At 43.3% G+C, this 19543-nt stretch overlaps 2 protein-coding genes and 1 long non-coding RNA gene across 5 annotated transcripts in view; 2 read left to right on the top strand and 1 right to left on the bottom strand.

Annotated features, from left to right (window-relative positions):
* Positions 1-5861, bottom strand: part of ITPR1 (inositol 1,4,5-trisphosphate receptor type 1) — a 185368-nt gene extending 179507 nt beyond the window's left edge. Inside the window, exon 1 of the mRNA XM_054837654.1 lies at positions 5841-5861. The gene's annotated coding sequence lies outside the window, so the exon portion shown is untranslated. The remainder of the gene's footprint in view (positions 1-5840) is intronic.
* LOC129211138 (uncharacterized) lies at positions 90-3742 on the top strand. Its single transcript, XR_008578759.1, has 3 exons — positions 90-333; positions 606-691; positions 796-3742. It is a non-coding gene; the product is annotated as an uncharacterized LOC129211138 (long non-coding RNA).
* Positions 5862-6048: 187 nt separating the features above from the next.
* The window catches only part of SUMF1 (sulfatase modifying factor 1), a 36787-nt gene continuing 23292 nt past the window's right edge, over positions 6049-19543 (top strand). For 2 of the 3 annotated variants that reach the window (XM_054837664.1, XM_054837662.1), the window contains exons 1-3: positions 6049-6299; positions 10943-11116; positions 13400-13474. In XM_054837664.1, the coding sequence (XP_054693639.1) occupies positions 6087-6299; positions 10943-11116; positions 13400-13474 (462 nt within the window). In that variant the 5' untranslated portion in view covers positions 6049-6086. Of the gene's footprint in view, positions 6300-7073; positions 7116-10942; positions 11117-13399; positions 13475-19543 lie in introns of those variants that run through there. The other variant, XM_054837665.1, reaches the window with a different exon arrangement.

Here is a 19543-nt window from a genome sequence, read left to right on the forward strand (position 1 = left end):
CTCCCGGCGTGCCCCGCGCCGCGCCCCGAGTCGGCGGGCAGGGCAGGGCACGGACGACCCCCGGAGCGGGGCCGGGGCCCTATCGGCTGTCGGCGATGGCCGGGACTCCCACAGGTCTGTGTATTCAAAACAGGGGGTCGTCCTAAGTCTGGGGGCTCGAAACTCTGTTTAATTTCATCTGGGGGGCTTCGCACAGAGCCCCGGCACCGGGCGGGAGGCGGGACACGCGTGGGACAGCGCCGCCGAATCGCCCACCTGTGGCGGGATACCCCGGCACTGTTTTACCAGCCCCGTGAACTGCAAGAAAATCAAGCCAGGAAAAATAAATACTTGGTAAATGCTGGTTTTAGCGCGGTTTAGGAAGCGCAAAATAGCGGAGAGATGACTCTCAAAGCCTTGCGCTTAAATACAAGGGATTGAGATGTCACGAGGTTGTTACACACGCTGCTTCCACTGCTGGGGTGATTCGGTTGTTGGGAGGTACGAGCCTTTGGCTGAGAACGGCCAGCTGTACGGAAGGGTGGTGATGGGGGTAAACTAGCTATTTTGCAGAAGAACAGTTTAAAACTTTGAAAGTAGGGAGTTTTACTTGGTTTCTCTTTCAGCAAGACTGGCTGGCATAGGGATGCTGCTAATGTTAAAGCCTGACAACACAACTTAAACCAGAATGACCAGCAGCGATAAAAACTAAGTAATATTTCCTTTTATTTATTATATTATGCAATTATTTTTCCTTAAAATATTAACTAAGGCATATTGTCCGAAATAATAGTATAATTTTTATGCCCTCTGTAGGGCATATGTGGTTATGTTTGGCAGCGCAACGTGCCTTGCAGAAGCGGATGCAATATTTGTGCTGCGGAACTGTTGTATCGCTTTAATTGGAGCAGGTGAACAAAACCCATCCCTCCTCTCATTCCCACCCGCACCAACCCGCATGTGACTGCTGCTGCCACGTTCAGGGCTCCATTCGCTCTCGACAGCAGCAGAACACCGCTGGAGAAAGGGAACGAGTCCAGATCAGCCAGTCATCCGATTCAACACAACCTACCGCTATATTGGTTCTTCATTAAAAAATAACGTCAGAGGAGTTGTAATTATGGCCGTCAAGCAAGCATATGCAGAAGTTGAAGTCCATGACTTAGGAACTTAAGTGAAGGTCAGTGAATAGAGTTCTATGATTTTCATTAATGGCTGCAATACTACAAAGCCATTACTCATCAGAAATTTGGCAGAGTAATGGTGGTGCCTAATATCATTAGGTAGTCCTAATGAATTCTCATGTAATCAAATCTAATCTCTGGATGAGCTCAGTAGGCTGAGGCCAGTGAATGGCTAGAACGTCTGGTGCACTTAGGCAGTGACATAAGGACCGTCACTAGAGCCAATGCAGCGAGCTTTGCCCACTGAACACCTTTAGCACTTGACGTATCTTCACTACTGAGTGCTAAATAAGAGCAGCAGCGTGTTAGAAATTGCATGTCATGTAAGCCACGGTTTTGGGGGATTTCCCACAGACAGAGGGTGAGCGGGTCCCCCAGTCACACCCAACCTGACGGGATGAAGTCCTGTGAATATGGGATACAGAGAAGACCTGGGAATGTTTTGCTCTATCACAGTCTGCAAATCCTCAGTTCCTTGTCCGAAGAGCTGCAAACATCTCTCCGTGCTTCTCCTACAGCAGTTATGTCCTTTGTCTCCTACTACTTCTGCAGCCTACTGGTCCTCTGATCTTGCAGCCTCTCTGGAAGGTAGAATATCAAAGGCTACATTTTCTCTCATAGTCTAAATTTGCTTCTGGGTCTTGGTCAGTTCTTCAAAGGCTGTGGAGTTTGTGCTATTGAAGGCCCTTCAGCTAAAAATACTGAGCGAGTACTGCAAAGAACTTGCTAGATTTGAAGGGGTACTGGCAAAGAGAAGATAATCATGAAAATTTCCAACAGTGGAAAATGCTTCCATTTCTCTTTGGGAGCTTGCTTTGGAATGCTGCTGCAGGCACAGCAAGTTCATAAGGTTCCTGTAATCTTAGAGCTTTAGGAAGAGATGAAACAGTAAGGCAATCTGGGAATGAAAAACTTCACACTCACAACTACCAGAGTTAATTCTCTTGAAGCAACTGTTTCACTGATAATTTGAACTACAGCAGGTAGCCCCTGAGACGGGGAAGAAAGCCCTACTCACTCAGTAGCCGACAAGGGGTTGGGCTTAGATCACCCACACACGCACAAAGAGAGTCTAAGGAATGAGAACTGTTCAAGAATTCAGAGAGGAAATAATGAAAAAAAACCCCCTACTTGGTAGATATCACTTCACTCTTTAGTAGGGTGCTGTAATAGAAACGTTTAGCCCCATCATGTATGTGATTGCAGTCACAGGAAAACACATTGCAAGAGATTATTTTTTTTTTCTATGGGAGAGCTCTTTCTTTTTCTCCTTTTTGAACCTTATTCTGCTCCATCACTACCTTATTTGTAGCAGTTATGTGAATTCAACATTGATGAAAGATGTTAAGATGAAGTTTGAAGTCTTTTATTTGCCAAGAATAAGAGCAATATTATCCTGTTTTATGCTGCTGAATTTGCAATTAACTCTTGACTTCTTTGGAGTATTTTGGATGGAAATCACTCCATCCTGCTGTGTGAGTTTGCGCATTTTTTTGTCTCTGCTGTTGGTTCAGCTGCACAATCAGCAGCCCTGGAAGAAAAACCAGAACAGAAGATATTCCATGCAGCCACCAGGACTCTAAGGATCAAACTGTCTAATCTTGCTCATGGCTGCTCTTCATGATGAGGTAGATGATCACAAGAGCTTCCTGTCATCAGAGCTGTCCATGCCAGCACTGCAGCACTAGGAGATGAAAAGCACTACTACTAGTAGGGACAAATACTAGGCAACATCTCAGCTTTTCAGCTAAGTGCTGAAAAGTCTCTCATTTCTATAATATTTTACTAACAGTAAAATCAGGGTCTTAATCCTGAAGCATGTTGTACTTAGTGCGAGGAAAGTGAGTAATTAAACCCTGCGTGGAAGAGATTAGCTGCCTGTGAACAAACGGCTTAGGAGCACAAACATGATCAATGAATGACACCAGCAAAAGTTCTCTGAAGTCCTCAGGATTACGAACTGGAAGCTGGATGTTGGTCAGAAGCAAACTGTAATTATTTCACCTAGTGTTCTGAGGGAATACAGGAACATAAACCTTCCCAATGGAAGCACAGAAATGATGCAGAAAAGAATTCTAGGAAAACAAGCAATGAGAACGAGTGGACAAGATACACCAGAGAACTGTCCCAGCTCATTGGAAATTAGCTGATTTTCTTGAATTCCATCATGACACAGCCAGAATCTCATGGCTTTAATAAGGGGAAGTTATCCTGGCAGGCTGTTTTCAGTTCTAGAAGACTGTAGAATTTGGATACTGAGATTTTGCTGTCATTTCAGTAAATCGCATTGGAAATTTGGAAGGAGAAAATAAGTTGTATTTACTTTGCATTTTCATAGAGATTCAATAATGCATGGGGCTAAGATCACTGTTTCAACATAAAAGGAACGTTTACATTTTCTGACCCTGAAGCAGCAAGGGTTGATTTTTATAATTAAATTTGCATTCATCTGCTTTCCTGCACTCTGTTGCTTTGCTGAGTACGTCACAGGGCAAAAGGGACTAATGATGGATAATTGAAATCCTTGTGAAGACTCCCAGCCCTGTCATTTTACACACAGTAAAATTTCATACAGCAAATACAGTTGACTAGTGTTCCTTTCCAGTACTAATACAAAACACACACACACACACACCCCCCACACCTTCATTATGGTCATGCTCCTTTTTGCTGCACAGTCCTCGTCTGTATAGGGAAAAAATATATTAAACATTTTGAATTAATATCACACAGAATGAGTACAGATTTCTTTCAGCATAGTGGAGGATCCAGAAGAAAATCCATTCTGCTGACAGTCCCAAACAGAAGCTCTCACACAATGTAAAGATTTACATGATAAAGCACCAAAATCTTGAGCAACTACAGTGAACCACAGGAAAAAAGGAAGGAAAACAAGGGCATTACTAGTTCTCTGATATAGAAGGTATTGACAGTACTGGATTGAGACAGCTGATCACCATCTGCCTTAGGCCATGTACCTTGGCTGTGCACTGCGCACCTGGGAACACAAAAGCAGTGCACCCTTTCTGCCTGTGAATGAGATTGCAGGACTTTGGATTTATGTCACACAAGAAAGAAGGCACGTGCACCTGCTACTCCCCCAGCTCCTTAGCAGGGGGACAGTGAGTGGGAAGAGCCTTTGCTCTGATCACAAAGTCTCAGCCAGCCAAGCTGGCACAGAGTGGGGTAGCAATTTGCGTCTTGCTACTAACAGCAAATTGCTACCTCTCCCAAGAGCAAAGTAGGAGGCCATTGTGCCTCTATAAAGCACGTTGCCATTCCTGACCTGCTTGGCTTGCAGACTAGCGTGTTGCCATTCACCTGATTTGTTACAAACTGCTTCTCAGTCACCTGCACTGAAAACTCCTGTAAAAAACCCAAAATTGCAGTAACAGGGTTTGATGTTTACTTGGAAAGAAAAGCAGGTTTCTCCTTTTTCCCCTCCAGTGATGTTTTTCCCCCTCCATGGTGATGTTTTTGCCATAAAGACTGGTTGCGTCATACTTGGTAAAATCCATTTTTAAGCGTGAAAAATCAAAATCCCAGGATAGATACACAAACAGAAGTGCCCAAGGAATTTACCATTTCTTTATTTTTTCCTAAGTCCTTATTCTGAAATGATGCTGAGTTGCATCATCACCCATTAACAGAGGAGATGAGGGTACTCTTAGGAGGAAGGCATGTACATGCTCTTACATTACATACTGCTATTGAACACAGTCAAAGGTGTAACCACTTACTTTTGGGTCCCAGACCTGCACGTTGTATGAGTCTCTGATATTAATGCTATCTATATGCTGTTGGCTGTCCTTCAGCTGCCGTTTCGTTGCAGCTGTTTGCTGCAAAAGAGGGAAGAAAGGAAGAAAGGAAGAAAGGAAGAAAGGAAGAAAGGAAGAAAGGAAGAAAGGAAGAAAGGAAGAAAGGAAGAAAGGAAGAAAGGAAGAAAGGAAGAAAGGAAGAAAGGAAGAAAGGAGCTTAAACCAGGCATGACTACCGCTGATGTGCTCAGCCAGAGACCAAGGCCTGGAGAACACTATTTGGTGCAAGTTATTAACAATGGAGTTCAGAAAAGGGCTGGTGCTCACTTCTGATGAGCGATACCTACACAATTTGAACTCCCCCTTACTATGACTATTGCTAAATAACATAATCGGTCAACTGTAATGACCCCTTTTTGCAGCTTTTGATATGTCAAAGTGGGAATACTTAAAGGCAGTATCTGTATGTCCCTTTTTTTTTTCCCATGGAGGTGAAGCGAGCAGTGAACAACTGTGTTGTGCCAAGGGATTATATTGACGGATAGTTAAGAAATTATTTTTGGAAACAGACCTATCTGCATTCATTTCATGTAGGTATTTTTCCCAGAATGTTAACTGTAGCAAGTACTGGACATACATCCTCAATAAACCTGAATACCACATACCTTAAGCACTATCCATGAGGTACCAGAGCACCGGGCACAGCGTCTCTGCAGGAGCACAGGTCTGTATCCTTTATTTAGGCTGTGTTTGCTTCAGCTCCCAGTTATTTTTAGACAATGAGAAGGCAAACCAGACCCAGCTCCGGAAAGGCTGCGGCAGAGGCTGAGGGCAGCAGGGCCGCCCTCCAGGCTGTGCCGGCCCCTGCAGCGGTCGACGCTCACCCCGCTCCCTCACCTTCTCACGAAGCCTCACCTACCTGGCCGAGACAAGACACAAACTCTAACGGGATTTGAGCGCTTCGTGTGGTGTGAGACCGGCCCCGTGGGGTGTCCCTGCGAGGGCCGAGCCAAGCGGCAGCGCACGGTTCCCCTGAAGTGGGCGAACAGCCCGCCCGGGGGCGGGAACGGCGGCGAGGCACCGGGCGGGCGCAGAGGAGGTGGCACTGCCCCTTTAAGGCGCGGCGCGTCACCTGACTGCGGGCGGCACGTGGTGCTTCGCCAATATGGCTGCGCTCGCAGCAGCTCGCGTCTGGGTGTCCTGCTGCCTCTTCATCCTGCTGGGGCTGGTGGCGGCCGCCGGAGCAGCCGGGGAGGCGGCACCCGGCGGGGGCTGCGGGTGCAGCGCTAGCCGGGCCGGTGACGGTGACGGGCGGGAGGTGGCGGCGCAGCGGTACTCGGCAGCGGCGGGCGGTGACCGGAGCGTTGGGCGAATGCCGGTGAGCGGTGGGGCGAGGCGCGCGCGGGGGTGGTTGCCGCCGCGCCCTGAGGCGGGAGGCCGAGCGCGCTGAGGGGGCGGCCGGGCGTGGCGGTGCTGGGCGAAGCGGGGCCTCCCGCGGTGCTCGGGGGTTAACGGGAGCCCCGAGCGGGCGGGTTTCGGCGTAGAAACTCAAATTAAAGCAGCTTCGCGGCCCTCTTGGGCCGAGCTGGTGAGAACCCCTGCCCGGGCACGGGTGCTCCGGCTGGTCCCGTCTTGCTTTTCCTGCTCGGAGAGCCCGAGTGCCTCCCAGGCCGTTTGAGCGCTCCTGGGGACAGAGAGAGGCCTGGGCAGTGGTGCCCGTGTCCCCGTGCCCTCCCTGCGTCCCCACCCGTGTCCGCCCCGACCGCTCCTCCCTGTGCCAAAGCCGAGGGCTGGCAAACCGATTTGAGGTTGGGTTTTGGCAGCTCTCCTCACCCCTCTGACAGGCTAACGCTGGGCGTACGGGTGCCAGAGTATCGGTCGCATGGGGCTGTGCGTGCGGCCCGGGGAGGTGGTGGCTCTGCTACTGAGTATCAGTACTAGTGTGGCTCTGGCACCTGTCTGTCTGTCCCCCACCTCCTTTAGGTCTGCGTTGGAATGGAAACACCGACAAGTGATGTGTTGGGTGCCTTGTGTGTATTTCAGTAAAACCATCATTTACGTATCCATATCTAGACAGCCTTTCAGGCTCTCATCAAGTCTCTTTAATTGCTTATTCCTTTTTATTCCTGGTGCTGCTCTTCTGAAAGACACTGTCCAGAGCAGAGTGTGCCCTCTTGCAGAGCCAGCGCTTAAGGTGGGTTGATGTGCTATGACTGTGCCTACTGCAAAGGGATATCGAGACTTTTTGTATCGTTGGAGACCAAATGCCTCACTGGATGAGAGATCTTCAGTTATTAGAAACGTGATGTTTCATTTCACGAAAGCTGCAGACAAAATTGTATCACAGCAGACTTGAATCTGTGCAAGATGGGTTGGCAGTAGTAAAAATATGAGGAGCTGCCTCTCTAGTTGCCTCTTGATATTGTCAACACCGGGAAGCTGTGTCAGCTTGGGGAAAGCCCGTGTCACGCTGGCAGTGCGGATACTTGGCAGGTAAAGGGAAGGATGTTCAGTGGTAATTAATTATGGCTTTGCTATTGCAAGCTATGCTTAAGAAATTTGAGAATATTTAAAGAGTATGAATTAATCCATATTGCACTTGGGCTTTATGTTGCTAATCTATGTTTCATGTAATAAATTTCGGCATTTTTTTGTGGGCCTTGATATAGGGTGAGAACATTTGACTCTTACTTTATGTAAAGCAGCTAGCAACTTCATCAGCAGATAATGAAAACTAATTGCTGCTGGGTTTTATGCTATATTTGCAACATAACTTGATTATGCTTAGCTAGAAAACATTTTTACCGGAAGGGAAGTGAGGAAGAAATTGGCTTCTGCTTCAACCACAACTGAGATGAATTATTTCCACTACATCGTTAGAAATGGGGAGCTAGTACTTTAGTGGGCCTGCTCTACATTACCATAATACTTGCAACATAAGTATAATCATAGGCAAATGTGGTCTCTGTTGTTGAAATTGAGCTTTGAGGACAATGACCTGCATGCGCTAGCTAAGTAATATTGTGAAGATACAGGCAATTGGTGTTGCATGCTTTCCCTAATACGGTAAATGTTGTATCTGTCAGCCTCCGCTGTTGGATTTCTGCCTCCATAGTTCAACTTTGATATTTATAAGAGATTAGTTCCTTGGTGTTAGTGACTGGTATTTTCAAACTGGATGGTAAAGCTGCTTAATTAACTATACAAGTGTGGCTTCTGGATGTGATGTCTATGCAGAAAATCTGTTCTTCGTTTAGTGTTGTATTCTACTGTTCTCAGCTGAAGAGCGCTGTCAGACATCTGAGCCTTGCATCCTGTGATGTGGTGTTATCATAGACCTGGCTGTCGAAGGAAGGTCCTGTTTCCAGACAGGAGGTGGAGCTGTGAAACGAGCCTTGGTGGGGGAGGATACTCTTGTGGTATCAATACTTGGTGTAGCTGTGGGACACAGCATTGGTGGACATGCCAGAAGTCTCAGTTGTAACTGTGCGAGAGGGCTGCAACAGGTTCAAAAGGAAGCCTTTGGACTCTCCTAGCTGAACATACACTGGCAATCTGTCGAGATATTTCAGGTTTTGCAAATGAAAGGCTGTAAAGCAAGAGTTAATTTTTCACATGCTTTTAGACAGCAGCTTGCTAGTGAGCTCTGAATCTGGCTTTGGAGACTGCTTCAAGGAGTTGTAGCTACAGTGGGTTGGAAAGAGATTGGAAGGAAGGAAGTGGTGCAACTTCGTACCACGTTGTCATTCCCTAAGTCCTAAAAAATGTAAGCAAATTTATCCTGAAGCCTTTTATGGATTCAGTTAAAGGCAGTCTGTAAATGCTCAGATTCTTTTTAGTGGAGAAAAAGTTATGAGGATGCAGCTAGCTTCAAATGTGGTTACTTCAAAGGAAAAAGTATTTGTAGCACTTCTTAAAGGCCTCTTGCAAGTTGTGTGAATTTTAAGCGTTGCTGGGAGAGACCCAAGAAAAGGAGAGATCTATAGTGGAGAAGCAGCAATGAAACTGGATGTGGAGTATTTGACATAACTATACAAATTCCCTTAAGAATAGAGAGAGGTGCTGGATAGCTGATGTGAACTTATTTACTGATACTTGGTATGCTGGTGGTGGTGTAACTACATGAATAACAGTAAACTCCAGAAGCTAGAAGGCAACTAATGATTCTTTTTGTCTTCCTGGTTCGTGAGTCAGTGTGGGCATCCAGATAAACTGTTTCAGTAAAAGCATCCAACCTTGTGAAGAGAATCTTGTAAAGTAAGAAAAAAAAAAAAAATCAACTCTAGAAGAATCAAGGTCCTATAATCTAGGCTGTGCTGCAAAATGGCTATACGTACAAAGGCCAAAATTCATGTTTGGTTCTGTGAACCCACCTCTTCATCTAAATAATGTTACATCAGTTCACATTTTTTACAATCCTATCTCTGTGATTTGGCTACTTGTAATATACATGCCACATACTGTGTTATTCCACTATATGTATATGGAATTTTCTTTGAACTCTCGTACATCTAAAAGCCAGGCTTCTTTTTCTGTCAGAACTTCAGCTGCACTTCTGGAGTACTATTAGAAGTGTGCTACTCTGGAAACTTCTCTCTTGATGAATATTTCTGTTATTAGACTTGAATTTCCTGCATACCAAACATCAGGATCTTGCAAAAAAAAAAAGCTGCTATCTCTTAGAACTGGCTTTGCTCGTTTTAGGTTCTGTCACTGGTCGGCCTGCTTGAATTCCTTGTAAGAGTAGTGTGTGATCATGGATCGCTGCCAGGGTTTGTTTGGGTGCAATCTGGTGTGCCAGTGGATGCCTCTGTCAGCGCTGGCTGGCTTTTGTGGGGCTCACCCACTCGCAAACCTCTGACCGTTGCCAGAGGAGGAATGAGATGGCTGAATTCAGTGTGAGTTAGAGGGTGAAGGTAGCTTAGGAACACTGAAAAGAGAAGGAGTTTTCTTCCCCAGTTCTTTCGTCTGTCGGTGATGAGTTGGGTAACTTCTTGGCAAGCTAGCTCTTGGATAGTGTCAGCCCCTGCAACATCACCTGCCTGTTGGGAAGGTTTTATGCAGCCTGAGCTGTCATTCTTCATTCCAGCACCGGCTTCTGAGAAGGGATAGTGGGTGCTCTTGTTTTTTGGGTGAACTGCTCTTGGCTGAGGAGTGCTTCACTCAGTCTGTGGTCTTTAGAGGGCTACGGGGAAACATCTGATGAGGCATGACAAGACCTCTGGAGTCTGTCTTCCTGGAAAGAGCCCACTAAAGCTGAGGGAAAATTCGTTCTGTTTCTCTGGAAACTGGCTGAGGCCTTAAAAGGAAAACTTCTTGTTGAAACATTTAAAATGTTACTCTGTCACTTGTCCTTTATTTCCAAAACTTGAAGCTCTTCCCCAAGGCCAGTCTTCCAGAGAAGTGGAATATAACTGATTCGAAAGTTTGTCTTGTCTCTGGAATGCAGAGCTGCAGATGCTGTGTCTACCTGCCAGTTAGCAGCGTGGTTGGTAATAAAATGCTGCACGTGCCGGTTGTTAAATGAAAAAAACATGCGTAGTTTAGTATGCAAACAAGCATGACTTGTCCACAAAAGAGCACTTTACAGTTTCATAATCTCCAGATTCTTCGTTGATGCATCAAGCCTTCCTAGGAATAGTGAAATGCCAAAATTCCTCTACCGAAAATGAGTAGAAAGGACTCTGGATCGTTTCTTGGCTCTTAGGTACAGTGGGGGAACGTGTTTCTTCTTAGAGCACAAGCATTACCCTCAGTAAAAGTTCGGAATTACCCAGACTTCATGTAGAAAGAGCTGCAAATGGGGTTTTTGTTCTCAATTTAAGTTCTGCTTGCTGTTTTTTTTTTTCCAAATGGGTGGTGATCAAGATGCCACTGTTGAATTTAGTTGTGCTGTTTTTGTCGGTGAAATTTGCTCAAAGCAAAAGCACTTCTGAAGATGAGGTGGAGGAGGAGGAAGACCGAGAAGAGACTTTTCAGTCTTTCATTTTCATCATCTTTTGGATGTTTTTTTCTCTGCAGATGGTCGCTATTCCAGAAGGAGTGTTCACAATGGGCACTGATGAGCCTGAAATACGGCAAGATGGAGAATGGCCTGCTAGAAGAGTCCATGTTAAGAGTTTCTACATGGATCAGTATGAGGTCAGCAATGAGGAGTTTGAGAGATTTGTGAATTCTACTGGGTATGTTACTGAGGTAAGGTGGAAGGGTTTACAGTCTCCTGTCATCTTTCTTTGTGTTGGCAAAATCCCCGTTAAAAACTTAGGCTTTTCTTTTTTGAAGGATGTCACAATACTTGCTTGGGATTTGCATACTAGAATGTTTCTGATGTAAGTAGCGCAGAGCGAAAATTGTCTTGACTTGCTGCCCGGGTGTCTGAAAGGGCATTTAGATGTGTACTGTTACATTTAGTAAGTGTCTTGGTATCTGAAGTAGTATCTTCCCTGCAGTATGGCTGAGGCAGCCTGGGTGAAGCTAACAGGTGGCTGAAGATGTCTGTGCAGGGTTTTTGTTATTGTTTGGGGTTCTTTTGACCTTTGGGTCCTAGGACATCTTTGTACCAGTACAACTATGCTGTTAGATTTTCCTTATTTTAGAGGAACAGAGGAGAAGGGATTTAAAAAACTGTGATAGCTGAGGACTCCACGGGCTAGTTCAGCGCAGCTACTTGGTAATGAGCTGAGCGACAGAAAGCCCTGCTAAAGAAGATATAATAGCAAGTATAATAATAGTTTTGTGCGTGTTACTGGGAACAATGGACTACGAAAGAATATGTTAAGGTTCTTCCAAGAAAGAAGCTACCTATACCTGAGGCTCTGATCTTTCCTGACAGTTGACTGTTCCTACGCAGCTTTTATAAAACCCTGACAGGCCTTTTAGGCGAATAAAAGCCTTGGTAATGATCAGGTCTCAAAGGAGGCACTTTGCTGAATTCAGTTGATAAACTGGTTCTCATTTGGAAGACAGGATCCTTCTGGTTGGTTGAAGGGCTTCTTTTATCTACGGCACTATTTCTGTTTTGAAGTTCTTAGCTCAATTATGGAAAAAAGGTTGCTTAACAATTTTGAGTTTGAACAGGGCTTACTTGTTGTAAACGACTTCTGGAAGGAGCACATATGTAGTGGTATTTGAACGTAGCACCACGTGAGATGGAGTCTGTTTGAGATGGTGCTTCATGGCTCAGCTGGTGTGGTTGGGTGCTCCATTTACCCTTTCTCCCTTCCCCCTGTCGCGTGGGGCCCCCTTTTATGCTGGATTTGGAAAAATAAACTCAGAGTTAGAGTAAACAGCACTGATTCTGCAGGGCTTTTTTTGGGATGAAGCTGAGCTGGGGTTTGTATATTTAAATAATGTCCGCATTACTTACTGCGGGTAAACAGAGCCAACCTACTTCTTGCTACTTCTTGGTGTCCTTTTGTTAAGGACTAGACTGAACTCCAGTGGCAATTCAAACCTGAAAGTAAATAGAGACCTGAAGAAAAAAAGTCTCCAGATGTACAGTTATCTTGTTGAACCAAAAGCATTTTCTTTGTTAACAAACTTAAAAAAAAAAAAAAAAAGCCCTTGATGGAGGCTGTCAGACTGAAATCTAGGGTCCTTCAGGTGATAAACCTGTGCCTCTGTGTGGGTTTTTCAGATTGGGCAAGTGAGAGAAATTAAATATTTTTTGCTTTTTCCTTTCTGAAACTGAATGTGTAGAGATTACAGTCATATGCTAAAATTTCTTGCAATTTGGATGGTGAATGGGATCCTTCTTTCAAACTGTGCTTCTTGAAGAGTTCTGAGTGTGCAGAAGCAGCTCATGGTGATCATTCTCAGTCTCTGGATGCCTATAATAGAATGAAGAAATTGAGAAGTGCAGATGTGTTGAATTCTGATAATGTGTTTTGACTTCCCCAGTATATTAATTGACTTAGTTTACCAAGGGAAAAAACCCCATGTTGGTATCATGTATTGTGATTCATTAAAATTATTTGTATTTTCTTGTTTCTTTTGGCCTTATATAATGCTAGATATAATGATTGGGTTACTTTTAACTCTTCTCTTGTTGTTGTAACAGCATTTGAAAACATGGTGCTAGCAATGATGAAGGCACAGTAAGTGCCAAGGCTTAAGTCTTTTATTGTGATTCCCAAAAGAAAAATAAGAGAAATGAAATATGCCCTTGAATGTTAGATTATTGACTCTAGTGTTTTAAAGCAATTGGGACGATTGGAACTGCATTTTTAATTAACAGAAGTAAAAACATTTGCAGAGGCTCTGTAAGCTGCCATCTGTCCAGTGGCTGTTGAACAACCACATCCAGAGATAAAATGCCTTCTCTTCTGTTACAAAATAGCTTCCTTGAAAGAAAGAGAACTCAAAATTACTATTACAATTTCCTTATCCTTGATAAGATAAAGTTGTAACTGTGAGTGGCATTTTAAGAATAACATTCATTTGATAATACAGTTGAATCTTTTTTTTTTCTTTCTATAGGCAGAGAAATTTGGCGATTCCTTTGTGTTTGAGGGAATGCTGAGTGAAGAAGTGAAGGCTGACATCCATCAGGCAGTGAGTAACTCAGCAGGGTAAACCTTACTTAATAATCTTACTGGGGTAAATGTGTTAGCAACTATGGCAGTAATATCTATATTGCGTGATGTTCCCAAAGCCGTGTACAAAAATGGGGTATATGGGGGGGTATTTGGCCTAGAATAATAGACTCCTTCAAGTGTGGAGGATTCACAGTCTATTCTCTGTTCTCTTTTTTTTTTTAACAAACAATTAAAAAAACCTGCTCCTGATTAGCAAAATTTAGTATCAAACCCTTATTGTCTTTTTTGCCTCCTAAATGAGAGATATTTAGGACTGTAGTAAGTGGTGCAGATAAAAGGCCGTTTATTTGTATTACATGTAACGCTGTGATGCTTCAGAAATTTGGACGTCAGTAGTGGCTCTGAGTGATGTGCTGCGTAGGCAAAGAACAGAAGTGCTGCTGGCTCCAAGACCGTACGTACGTGTGACTGGCAGGCTCTGCCAACGCAGTCCTGTGTCCAGCCAAAGTGGGTAAATTCCAGATTCCACTGATCTCAGAAAATGAGGATAAGTTGTGTAGCTGATATGATAGCGATGCTTGCGTGAGTGCTGCTTCTATGTTAACTAGAGGCAAAAACTCTAAAGAAGGGCCATTTCTATGGCAGACCTGAGTCTGTAAGACTCCTTATGATGTTGTGAATGGCTTGTTTACTGTGCTTCCTCCATCTCTGCAGAAAATTCTCTATGCCTTGCTGTTTTGTCAGTTCCCTTCATCTTGCTAGGGCAACCTAGTGATCCTGGTAGGTGTGGTGTTGATTAAACTGGAGCTGATCTATTTTTCCTGTTGAGTGGAAGTGAATATTGGTTTAAAAAACCCCAGAAGTTCAGTAGGGAAGCTTCCTTGCCACCCCCTACCACCTCTTTTTTACATTGTGAATGTATTGCTGAGCCTTTCTTAGGCTTCATTTATCTCCTCCTTAACCCTAACAGGTCACTTAACCTTTATGGCTCCCCACAATAAGCAGATTATGTCTTGTCATCTCCTGGATTAATTGATCTGCTTTGAGCAGAAGTTTGGACAAGATGACCTCCTGAGGTCCCTTCCTATCAGAATTATCCTCGGGTCTGATGAACACACTGCATTTCCAGATCTCTTGTCCCATGCCTTTAAAAAAGGCCTTAGAAATGAAGCATTCTGGCGTGCGTAGTGTGGAAACTTGGCAAAATGAGTAGTGAATATTCATTGTTCTATATAAATGATGCTCTTGTTTGAGGGGGGAAGTCTGTAGAGTTTGATTTTTATCTTCCGGGGCAGACTGATAGGTCAGAGGTTTCAAGAAGCCCTATGTGAATGTGTACTGTGACTGGCAAAAAAATGTGGGGTTTTGTTTCCTACTGCAAGGAAAGGAAGCTTACAAGAATAGTCATCTTGTAATTTAGGACTAACATTTGTGTACTGTGAGATACAAGATGATTAAGTTGAACTTCCCAAATACTAGCATAACTGATGTTGAAGGCAGGGCTCATCCCATCTTCACAGTGGTTGGTATTGGAGAACTTCTTTTTCCTGCCCTAGTTCTGTGATGCAGAAATCCCTAAATCAGGTTCTGTTTTAAAACAAACAAACAAACCCTTAGAATGTTGGTGTAAGCTCAGTCTTGGCTATTTGTATAAACACATACAGAGTATTGGGAGCCGCTTTCCTGGGTGTGTCAGCCAAATTTTAAAGTCTTGGCTGTAATGCTAACAGAACAAGTATTATGCCAGAGAGCTGGAATGGAGCCCAAACTGGTCTTTTTGGCTGCTTGTTTATGAAGGTTTTCTGTATTTGTTAAAAGTAAACTTTATGAGACTGTCCTTTTGCCATGTTTTCAATATTTATTATTAGGTCATTTTGCATTGTCAAAATAGACACAGAGAAATATTGTACTAATTATTTTGGTAAAGTGATCTGGAGAATAGCGACTGCCTGCCTTGTAGTTTGGCACTTCTTAACTTTATGCTGATGCTGTGGACAAACTTATGTTCTAAAACATGGTAATATTGTGAGGAGGTGAAAATGAAACTAGAAGCTGCTTTTCTTCCTCCTGTCTGCCTGCCCCCTCACCAGCTACATACCATGAAATCCGACTTTTAGCAAGGAGCTTCTGTCTGCGCGGAGAAGGTGTCAGAAGGCAGCTCAGTGGTAGAGCTGGAGAGAGAACTCTAGTGTCTGAAGATGCAGCTTAGAATTTTATCTGTATATGCTTCTGCCTCTCAAAACCGTGCCTTTTTGTTGTTCTAGTATGGATTTTCTGTTAGAGGTTATAAATGTTGAGAGTACTGTGCAGACCCTAGTTGTTTTGACGGTCTTTGGTTTTTGTGACAGTGCAATTTGTGGACTAGAAAAAATGGGGGGAAATGGTGAATGGAATCTAATACTGTTCAATTACTTGGGGAAAAAAAAAGTGAGCACATCTTAAAACTTGGCTACTGCAGTGTAACCATTCAAATGTAATTGGAAAAAGTGAAAACTGTATGAAGTTGGTTTGAATCAGCAGATTGTAATGATCAGCAACGGAGAAAATTAAGGCTTTTGTCTCAACGTATACCTTAGTCAACTAATATCTTAGCTTGTGGTATGTACCTTCTTGAATCATAACTATCACCGTGAAAAGCAGAAATAAGATGCAAACAGTGGTGTGTTACTGGTATAGAAGATCCCTCCACCAAACTGATGAGAGAAAGGACTGTATTTTTAGTTTGCCTTAGTGGCTCAGGCATGTTTTGATAAGGCTTTTCTCCAGGTGAAGCACAGGGGTGCTAACTGGAAAAGTGAATATAGGGGAAAAGCAACAGGAATGTGTATTTTGGAAGAAATACTTCATATGCAGTGAAAGAATTGGGGAAAGGTGGAAGTGAAGATACTGAACTAAATGGTATGTAACAGCTCCTATAAATAATGAGGTGCATCTGCCTGTTGGGGAGTATCTGGGGTTTTTGCTCTATTTGGCCATGTTGGCTTCTCCAGTTCTTTAACCAGACAAGTTATCGTAGGCTCTCAATGGAAGCAGACAGCTGAAGTGGAACAGAGGAGGTGGGGCTGCTGAAAGCTAATGCAGGAGCAAAACAACTTAGCACGTAGAGTAATTGTTGGAGCTTTGGGTGTGCGTTTCCTGGAGGTGAGGTGGTCTCCTAGATAGCTACTGCTACAGGAATGTAGGTTGGACCTAACTCTCCTCTGGAAGGAAAGCAATAAAAAGGGGTGTAGCAGCCAATAATTGAATTGTTCTAGATTTCTGGGAACGCAAGTTTTAGTGTTGGCCTCTAAATTTGCTGTGGTACCGTGGCAGAGAGCGAAAATGTAGCACTGTAACAGACGAGGGTATTACCGATAGAATCGGCGAGGACTTTTTCAAATAAAAAAGGATTTTATAGAGCAAGTGTGGAAGGTCCTTTGAAACCAAAACGTTTTGTGTGGGCCTAACAAGTTCTGATAGCTTCACATATTAAAATCCATTCTTAGACTTGCAGACTAAAACCAATACTAATTACTGCATCTATTACAGCTATTAAGTTATGGCCTTTCTTGGATACTTGGCCTTTGGTTTAGATGTCATACATAAAACACAGCCTAGAATTGCCAATAACTTGGGCACTTAGAGATTGCTTTTTTTCTTCTCTTCTGAGAGAATTTGGAGAAATGGAAAAAGCTCAAAGTTTAGAGATTTGGCCGTTGTTATTTTATGATGAAACTGTTTTCCTGTTCTTTTTATCTCCCTGAGTTAAGGAGGAAATAGAGAGGGGGAAATGTATGCCCAGTGCTATTATTCCATGGCATTGTAAAATGCCATTTATATGGCATTTTAATGTATCCTAGAGCAAAAAGCATGGAGATTGTATCTGTGAAATGAGAAGGTACCGAGGCGTGCTTGCCAGTGAGGGGATTTGAGAGCTCTCGCAAGTAACTGCAAGAGTTTCGCTTGCTGTGCAGCTACCGTGAAAAAGGTAAACAGGATAGCACTTACTGAGACTGGAGTACAGCATAAGTCAGATTTGCTTACTGGAGAGTAGTGGGAACATTTTTATTCTTGACTTGTGGAAGATAGCAAAATTAATTTTTGCTTCTAGGCCAGATAAACTGCAATGAAGACACTCAAAGCATACAAATCCATATACTTCATTTGTCTTTAGGAGGTATTGAATTTTTGGTCTGAGAATGCAATGAAATTAGTTCACTGGCAGCACTCGAGCAAATGCTGTTAAGGCGTTCGGGTCAGTCTAGAACTATTGGATGCTATTTTCATACCTGTTTATATGGAAGTCTCTGCAGTGGTCTTGAGCTGTGCAATTTACTTACTTATAGCAGTGCTTCTAGCCTTTAACTCAAAGGGTGTAGTCCCATTCTAAAAACAATGAAAAGAGTATGCATTTCAAATGAGTATTTCAAATTAATAATGAAATGAGCAACATTTGCAGGTAGGATAGCAGGGCTAGCGTTTATGGCAGTTACTATGGAGAATGTACCTTCTGAGAGCATGCAATAGTAATTTGCTTATGTGGCTTGTGGGGAGAGCAGGTACGTTATCATATAGTTTGTCCAATGCTGTTAAAATGTCAACATACACAGGACGCATAAGGTGAGGTTGACGCTTACTGCTACTTTAAGGGTAAACTTCATCTCTACCACACTTGGCTTTTGCTCTTTCAGAGAGGAAACGAAAATCAAAGGAAGAGACGGGTGAGCCTATTTCTTGCAGACCTCAATACTTCAGATATTCCCTATAATGAGTTGGGAAGATGGAACTGTTAGTCTCTATCTTCTTAGGCTGTGCTCCCGCTATTGGGATAAAGAACGGTGTGCAGGAAGCATCTCTCACTAGGAATTAACCAGCAATATTAGTCCATGTTTATCAGTATAAACTGCAACTTTAAAGTGGGGCTTTGCTTATGCCTGAGGCTATAGATATAGCTGTGCACACCTCATTTTCTTAAAGCTCGTATTCATTTGGTTGTTGGAAAAAATTACTAGCTTGAGTGCAGATTTAGATGTTGGCTGAAAAATAGACTTCCAGAGATGGAACTTGCTGGGAATATCAGTTCCTCAAAAGAAGCTTCTTTTGATTCCAAAACTTGCACTTCATGAATCTTACCAGATTTTAGCATCACATACTTTTGGTTATTTTTCTTGGAGGATTGACATAGCTGTGAAGTATTGCACTGTTTGAATGAGATTCAATGACCTTTCCCTTTACGAAGGGACCTTTTCCTTTGCATAAAGTAGAGTGCTAGTTTTCAATTAAGTCTGAAATCCTTTCCTTAGCTGATGACTTAAAATATTTTTATTCTTATTCTGTGAAGCTGCTGCCTTTTCTTTTTGCAGTACTGCAATTTCAAACTACTTTAAAATATTGCAACTTAAGGCAAACAATATCAATATTCAATAGTAAACAAAGCCCTTTATTGGTTTCATTTCTGAGCTAACAGAGGCAAGAAACCTTAGAAAATAAGAATGAGAACAGAATCTTCTCTAATTAGAGCTTTTGGGGAGCTGGGACTTTTAATTGATATAATGAATAGCATGAGACTTGCAGTAGCATTGCAGAAGCTGGCAACATCAAGTATTAGTTATCTTCTGGAAAAAAATACTCAACTGTCTACTTCTAAGCTGTTTCAGTGTGCTTAATTACTGATTTGGTGGAGAGTTTGACAATCATGTTTCAGTTCGGTTTATGTACATAATTATAGAAGGTTTGTTCTTCTCTACAGAGTATCTTCAAGTACAAATATGAATTGTAGCTGCACATGTAGATCATGTCTCCCTTCTGCAGCTACTATGACAACCTTGATAACTGGCTAGGAGAGATCTATTCTTCGTCTTGAGCCGTGAAGAGGTATTCACTTCCACACTATTTACATTGCAGTGTCTCCCTGACTCAGTTACAGCTGTTTCAACTTAAACACAAGCCCGTTGCTATGGGGATGATGTACTGCATAGAAATAGGTCATGTTCGTGCCGTTTTCAGTGCGCCGATAAAAAGGAGGAGCAGAGGTGCAGGCTGGCGAAGGTGAACAGGGAGCGTGCATCTGCCAAAGGGTTTTTGCTTGCATTTGGAAAATGGCTTT

Source organism: Grus americana, chromosome 11 (assembly GCF_028858705.1).
Source record: "Grus americana isolate bGruAme1 chromosome 11, bGruAme1.mat, whole genome shotgun sequence".
In the NCBI taxonomy this organism is placed as follows: domain Eukaryota; kingdom Metazoa; phylum Chordata; class Aves; order Gruiformes; family Gruidae; genus Grus; species Grus americana.